We start from the raw sequence: 8,138 nt of genomic DNA, 5'->3' as shown, positions 1-8,138 counted from the left end.
TGAACCGCACCATAGCATTCCCTGGACACCCCCCCTTATTTTTGGCGCTCTTTTTCAGAAGGCTTTATGTGTATATATATCCCCAGTCCACATACCATCATGCATACAATCCTGACCTGATGAAGGGGACCTGCTGATTCTCGAAACGGGTTGTATTTTCATTTAATTTTTTTAAAATATTTTTTTGTGTACTGCATTTTATTTCATTTGTTTAACAAAGAGAATACAAGAAGAAGGTTCCCTTCTGTACGCTGGTTGTTCATGGTCTTTTGCGCCATAAAATCTGAAGCTGTACCTGTCCTTTTTTGAGTCTGGGCACCTCAACCTCAAGGCTATTCACCTCGGCAGCATACCCGACAACCAGGATCTGCATCAACACAAGTTGACAATAGTGTTGTGCCTTTTTCCAGCACAATCACACAAGGTGAACCTCCATATTGGAGTAATCCTTTCTACACTTGAACGTACTTACCCTATGGAGCGCCTTTTGTCTCTGTAAATACAGTGACCCCCAGCCTACATTGGATATCAACCGTATGCTGACCTGACTGAGGGCAGCATAAACTAGTGAGAAATGCTGATTTCAGCGGTGTGTCACTCATGAGCTAGAAGTAAGTGGTTGCCCGGGCCTTGATTAGAGTCAAATCTACCTGAGAAAAGTCATGGTTATTCATAATCTCTTGCTCTCCCCGACCATCTGCTGATGATTGGCAGTTCTCTCCTAGAGAGAAAGGTAGAAAACTACGTAGAAGACTGTCAGTCATCAGCAGGTGGGCAGGAGAGCAGGACTAACTATGACTCTTCTCAGGTGGCCGTGACTCTTTTCCAGGCCCAGTCTGCAATGATTGTGATGTTGGTTCTCGGCAACTACTTACTTTTAACTTATAAATGACAGACCACTGAAATCAACTCACCTGTCTCTACTTTATGCTGCCGTTAGTATGGGCAGCATAAAGTTGATGACAGGTTCCCTTTAAATACACCAAAATGTCCCAATCTGTGGCCCAGCAGCTACAAAACTACAACTCCCATCATGCCCTGATATCTGGCGCTATCGAGGCTGTAGTTGGCCACAGGTTGGAGACTACTGCCATACACAAGGGTGCTGAGTTGCAAAGGTTTTGAAATTGGCTATAGATATGAATGATTACGGAACAGGGATCCAATAGGACATATGGCCAAGAGATGTCTTAATGGAACAGACCCTTTAATAATTACAGTCTGAGCTGGGAAACTAGACTCTATAATGGCAGAACACCATGTTAATTTGTATTTTTGTTACTGTATTAATAAAATAAAAGAACAGTCCCCGCATCAAATCCAGTGTCCTGTCCTACAGGTTATCAGAAGAATGAGTCCTTCTACATTATTGTACTGGTGATGGTGATTCATGTTTCTAGAAAGTAACCAAACTTTGAAATTGTTAAAAATAATTTAATTCTTGTCTGAGTAATATTGTTACATGTAATCATTTTTTATAACATATATATGTTGATGACCAGACCAGTTTTTCTTATTTGGCAGAGTCGTCTTCTCTGACATACCTAGTGGATACAACGGGTTCAATGTATGATGACCTTCAGCAGCTGCAGCTGGTCAATGGCTGGCTTCTAGATCAAGTGTCTGCTCGTTTTCCTTGTGGAGTACGGAAATATACAATGGTGGAGTACAATGATCCAAGTATGAGAATATTTTTGTAAACTATGAATATCTAGAAATAAAATGTATATGATTGGAAAGAGGCCACCATCTAAGAGTCAGAAGACTTCCTTGACTGTAAGAGGAGATAGAAATAAGCAAAATGAGTATAGGTATCAATACACATCAGATGAAGGTTGATAGCTGAATGACCATTAAAGGGGTTCTCCGGGAATTACGAAAATAACATAATTGAAAATACTTAATTATTACTTTTAGGGATGAACAAATCGACTTCGGATAAAACATATAACGCAAATAACTTCATAAATTAATTTGTACTGTAAAAAAACATTTACCGAACACAGAAAATGTTTTTTTTACAGTACAAATTAATTTATGCAGCAATAACTTCAGCTGATAGGAGTCAATACATTCTAATACTGTACGAAACTCCTGCTTCGTACAGTATTAGAACAAAGTTTTATGCAAATCGACTTCGGATGTTTCATCTGAAGTCGATTCGCTCATTCCTAATTACTTTATTATAAATATACTCCCAAATCCCTTTCATTGTTTATAATGGCTCATTTTGCCTGGGGAGCAATCATTAGAAGAAATAAAATGGCCACCGTCCTATTAGTACACCCAAAACCAGTCCTAATCACACAGAAGGACAAGTTACTTCACAACGGTGAGGTAAAGAGCTGCCTCATCCTCCTCTACTCCTCTTGTCAGGGATTATGATCCTGAATACGGCTGATAAAATGAATCTCTGTAGGAATGAAGATCATGAGGAGACATGCAGTACAGAGAAGAGTGTGGGGGTAATGAGCAGCAGCGCTTGTATGCAGTCTCTATTACCTTAGTCTGTCCTGTCCGTCCTCCCTGTACTTCATGTCTCCTCATGATCTCCATTTCATGTGTTCAAACTGGCTATATATATTCAATGACACTGGGCAAACGGCTAACAATGTTTCTGGGAATATTCTTTTGCAGAAAGATCACTCCTGGATTAGGACTATTGGCTGAAAAGTTTAAAGATAGTCTGTCAGCAGTTTTGACCATGCAGACTGCTAACAGTGCTAGATAGGGGACCAGCAAAAGCAGTACAGATATCTTATGATGTTTTTATATCAGGAATAGTGTGAATATAAAGTTTTATTCTGCCTGGTTCTGCTCCTGTAAGTGCTCTGGAGGTGGTGCTTCACTACGAAGTGTTCTCTTCTTTCTGTATTGACCTGCTCCAAAATCCCTCTCCTCTGCGTGACAGCTATCACATTCAACTACTGTAGACCACTACCACTCTCAGAGGGGAGAGCTGTGAAGCAGCTTAGAGCGGAAAGAACTTCACAGTTCACTTCACAGTGAAGCAATGCCTCCAGGGCACTTGCAGGAGCAGAACCTGGCAGAATAAAACTTCATATTCACACTGCACATGATTCTCCACAAATTTGCTTGTCTTGCTCTCACCAGCCCCATTAGCATTACCAGCAGTTTTACGTGGTCAAGGTTCCCCTTAAAACGATCAACTTTTTTCCATAAATGTCGCTTGATGAATGTTCATTTTAGTTAAAGTCATTAGTTTTAATCAATGTTACATTAAAGGGGTTGACTGCTTTTTTAAGAGTGCGGCCTTCTTTTCAAACAGTTGATAGGTGGATCATCAATATTAAAAAAGAGGACTGCCCCTTTAAGTCCCAAAGAGACCCTACAAGATTTATCCATAATAGTTGTTTCCAAGCAGATGCCTTCTTGCACAGAATGTTACATACACCAACTGCTTCTGTGCAGTGCACAGAGTTGTGATTGGACTTTAGTAAAGATGACTTGGTTTTGTATTGTGAAGACAAATATAATAACTGTAATCTTCTCCTCTTCCAGAAATTGGACCAGTGCTGACAACAAACTCCATAAGTATATTTGATAGTTTCTTCAATAATCTCACAGTACGAGGTGGTGGGGACTGTCCCGAAATGGTCATTACAGGCCTTAAGGTTGCTTTGGAGGAGTCTCCAAATAATTCATTTATTTTGGTCCTAACTGATGCATCTGCAAAGGATTATAATGATGAAATCTTGAAAAGAGATGTATATTCTCTCATCAACAAAACACAATCGAAGGTAAGTTACTGAGTTAAAATGTCCTGGAAAAAATAATATTTGCGATGATTATAGTCTTGTACTTCGTATCCTAAGTATAAGGGGGTGAAATTATGTTTTAGAGGAGTAAGTATTGAAAACAGTGCCATAATTGGCTATTCACAATCACAACCATTCCTGTAAAAGTTATGACTCTGCTAAATACTAAACCCTCTAGGACCGCAATAAATGTTTTGTTTTAACAGTTTTAGGTACCCTTTTCAGGTCTTCGGCTGCCTCGACACCACTTGTCACTTGAACCAGCAATGCTATCTGGCATGGATCTGATCTCAACACTGTATAGTTTAATTGGAATCTAAGTTTTCTCAGATTTCAGAGTATTACTGTTCAATAGAACTTCTGCTGATTGTGTGGACACAATGGGAAGCTATCACCTTGACAAACACCATACAATTCCACAATTAAATGTATGATTCAAATATGCTCAATTGGCAACCTCACTTGACTAGTTGAAGTACCATTGCTAACAAGCTTCCAGTAGTTTTTCTGTTGCTGGATATTGCCATCTGAAGAAAGCACACCTTCTATGTCTACAGTGCTAAATAAGCCATTAAAGAGGCTATCCCATAAGTGATGTAAAAATGAAAATGATTCCTCACATGATATATGCCAATCTCTTTCTAACAAAGCTAGAACCAGCCGTGTGCCTCACCTGGATCCAGAGATCTCCCCATTCATTGCTCCAATTGCTGTGCTAGATTTACATCAAGCTTGCAGCTCAGGGGGTATGTCCTTTCTATGGGGGCATGTCCTTATCCCTGCAGCTCTCTCCCTGCAAATGTCACAACTTCTAACAGATATGGCTAGTGGCAGTTCAGAGGATCGAACTGAGCATGTGCGCCCACCTCAGTAAAGTAGACAGAAAAAGAAGAAAAAAATTCAGGTGGTGCTATACAGGTAGATTTTATTGAATAAGTGATGGATATACAAAATGTATAATTACATTAAATTACAAAACTTTCCAGATTGAGATTATGGTTTGAAAAATGTAGATTATTTATCAGGGGAGAAATCCTTAAAGGAATCTACCATGAATCTACTGTGCAGATATACCCATAGAGAATATACTGTATCAGGTCTTCCCCATCACAGCTAGTGATGAGCAGCATAAGCAATATTCAAATTCACAATATTTAGCAAATTTTTTGCTGAATATTCACCATAAATCAACAACTTTACAATTGCAAAAATCAGCAATGTAATATGCACTTATTGCACACAAAATTTCTTTACCTATAACAATCACACAATGGCTATATGCCAAAAGCCAGGTATATGCAAGCCAACAACCTATCCATGAGACAGGTACAATCAGCATACCTTACAATGGCATCCTTATGCACTATGAGGCATTCAAAACCAACTCTCTACCCACACACAATTAAGTACCAGTGAGTCTTAAAGTTGCTTGACTTTTGTTGGATGGCTTGGGGGGCCTGCGCACCTAGATCATTATCATAAGGGCGACAAAAAAAATTTAAATTTTTTTTTTATGCCAGCTAACTCTTTTCTCACTGCTTAGGAGGGCTGCATAAACAATTTCTGTTTTCTAATTATTCTAAAATTTATATTCAATAACTTTTCTATATTGTTTTGTCATGTAAACTCATTTACATAAACATGGGAATATGGAAAAGACATGCAAATTAGCAGCATCTGCCCTTTTTTTCAGCTGAAACACTATTTGCATGTCTTTTCCATTTGCCCATGTTTATGCAAATGAGCTTACATGACAAAACAATATAGAAAGGTTATTGAATATAAATGTAAGGACAATTAGAAAACTTAATTTTTTTTATACAGCCCTCCTAAGCAGTGAGAGAAGAGTTAGCTGGCATCTGAAAAAAAAAAAAAAAATTGCTATTTTTGTCACCCTAATGATAATGATCTACGGATGGAGTAGAGATAACACTCGAGATTTCTGAGTTGTCTTATCTAATCTAATCAAACAAATTCAATTGCTTTTCAATGGCTTTTGTCTCAAGATAACGTGATGAGTTAAGAAATTTGAGTTAAGAGCTGGAGTGCTAACCCTGCTCCATCTGTAGGTGTGCAGGTTCCCCAAGCCATCCAACAAAACTCAAGCAACTTTAAGGCTTACTGGCTCTCAGTCAGATGAGAGCTGGTCTCATTGCACCCAAAGCTGCCATTGTAAGGTATGCTGACTGTACCTGTCTCATAGATAGGTTGTTGGCTTGCACATACCCTGCTTTTGGCATACAGCCTTTGTGTTATTGTCTGTTATATGTTGTCAATTGTATGTTACAGGTAATGATTTATTTTAAAAATAAAATAATATAGCATCTGTAAAAAGAAAGTATTAATATAGGTAAAATAATAGCTATAAAAAAAATGTATGGATGATTCATAGCATAACAAGATTAAAGAGAAGCTATATACAATAAGTGAAAAAAGATTATAGGTTTATCTAGTGATAAAAAAAAAAATCTAGAGTATTCGCGATTACGAAGATATAGCACTATATTCTAGATCTTCGCGAATTCTCAAAGTGCCGATATTCGCAATAAAAATTTGTGATTCGAATATTCGCGCTCAACACTAATCACCGCTATATTCCATAAGAGTGTACATGAGGTCCTCAACTTTTTATACCTTTTGAGCCACATTCAATTCAAAAATAGAGGAGAAATTGTAAAAGTGGGAACATTTTGTTTTGCAGAAATACAAAAATCTAGATTACAGAGGATTATTATTCTCCATTTATTCACAGTGAACTGATTTGTATTAGTAATCTATTCTTAATTATTGTCTCCAGGTATTTTTTCTGATCACTGGCCTATGTGCTGGCAAAACAGACCCCAAATACCTCATTTACAGGGACATCGCCTCCTTGAGCTTTGGACATGTGTTTTATGTCAGTCTCTCAAAACTGAACAAGGTAAGTACTGCTGAACTATTGACTCTCTGTGAAGTGCAGGTGGTGGTCATCTGTAGTAGTACAGTATGCATATGTATGCAGGGGCGTAACTATAGGGGAAGCAGGGGAAGCGGCTGCTTTGGGGCCCTGACCCCGAAGGGCCCATCCAGGAGGAGGAAGACTAAAAGATTTTGTCAGGGCCCCCTCAACAGTATTACACAATGAAATTATATACAGTGACAGTATAGACAGCGTATAAAACGGATGGAACAGCTTCCGGGCCTGGTCTGAGAGCGCGATCTTTACTAGCCACAGGAATGGGAGCGGCATGAAAGGAAGGGGTTGCAAAAAAATTTTTTGGGGGGGGGCCCCATTCAAAAATATGCTGTGGAGCCCAGTCATTTCTAGCTACGCCACTGTATGTATGTCTAATGGTATAGTGCATGTCTAGTGTAGGATGTTACCACATAACTGCTGGACATGACGTCACCATGGATGACATATCTTGGTGGGTGTATTGTTCGCATGTGACCACAGATTTGTTGAAGCAGTGGACATGAGCAGAAGATCGAAGGGTCCAATTTTCTTGTATCTCCATTAATAGTTCCAACTCTGTTGATGGACCATAAAAGTCTAGGATGGGTGAATAGTCAATAAATAACACATATTCTCATCCTATGTTTCCAATAGGAACATTAAATATAATGTTTTTTTATTCATATAGTCTCTTTTTATTTATTTATTTACAATGTAAAGGTCTTCTACTATCTGGACTTCATTCTATCAAGACCCATTAACAGCTCCAGCCGACTACTCTCTAGGGACTATGACGGAGAAGACAATTCTGTCAGCTTCTCAGTGGCGGATAACTATACTGCATTGATAATGACCACAGACGGGGAGATACGATCATTAGTAGTGACTGACCCATATGGTAAGTGCACGAATATATGCTGATACTAACTGTGTGCTAAAACTTTCAGTGTGCCTCATTTCTAAAACCTCTTTGGTCTCACTGATGCTGCGAGAGTATTGACTCTGTATTGTGCTGCAGACCTAAATGGGTTATCCTATGATGAATGTAAAAGATGAAATCAGACATCCTATAGTACATGACAATCTCTTTCTAACAAAGCTAACCAGCCCTGTACCTCTGTATTAGTGTTGGGCGAGCATGGCTATGCTCGGCTGAATATCGAGTCAGTGTATTTAAATCTAATTTAGCCTCTATTTCTGAAAAGTTTCTGATGAGATTTGAACTCACAACCTTCCACATTACAGCCCAGAATGTTAACCACTACACTATAAAGCTACATAGCCAGTTACTTTAAAAAAAAAAGAAAAAAAAGAGACTTCTGCTATATAGGAATATATACTAGTACTAAGTATTCCTATACAGCAGAAGTCTCATATTTATTTTATTTTTTTAAGTGATGAGACATGCAGCTCTATAGTGTAGT

The 8,138-nt window shown here is 38.5% G+C and overlaps 1 protein-coding gene across 1 annotated transcript in view; it reads left to right on the top strand.

Moving 5' to 3' along the window:
• The first annotated feature begins 1,565 nt into the window (after positions 1-1,565).
• Positions 1,566-8,138, top strand: part of LOC122945439 (uromodulin-like) — a 77,724-nt gene continuing 71,151 nt past the window's right edge. The window contains exons 1-4 of the mRNA XM_044304508.1: positions 1,566-1,680; positions 3,523-3,761; positions 6,577-6,699; positions 7,435-7,612. Of these exons, the coding sequence (XP_044160443.1) occupies positions 1,566-1,680; positions 3,523-3,761; positions 6,577-6,699; positions 7,435-7,612 (655 nt within the window). The remainder of the gene's footprint in view (positions 1,681-3,522; positions 3,762-6,576; positions 6,700-7,434; positions 7,613-8,138) is intronic.

Source organism: Bufo gargarizans, chromosome 8, assembly GCF_014858855.1.
Source record: "Bufo gargarizans isolate SCDJY-AF-19 chromosome 8, ASM1485885v1, whole genome shotgun sequence".
Lineage (NCBI taxonomy): Eukaryota > Metazoa > Chordata > Amphibia > Anura > Bufonidae > Bufo > Bufo gargarizans.
This window is presented reverse-complemented; position numbering and strand designations above follow the sequence as displayed.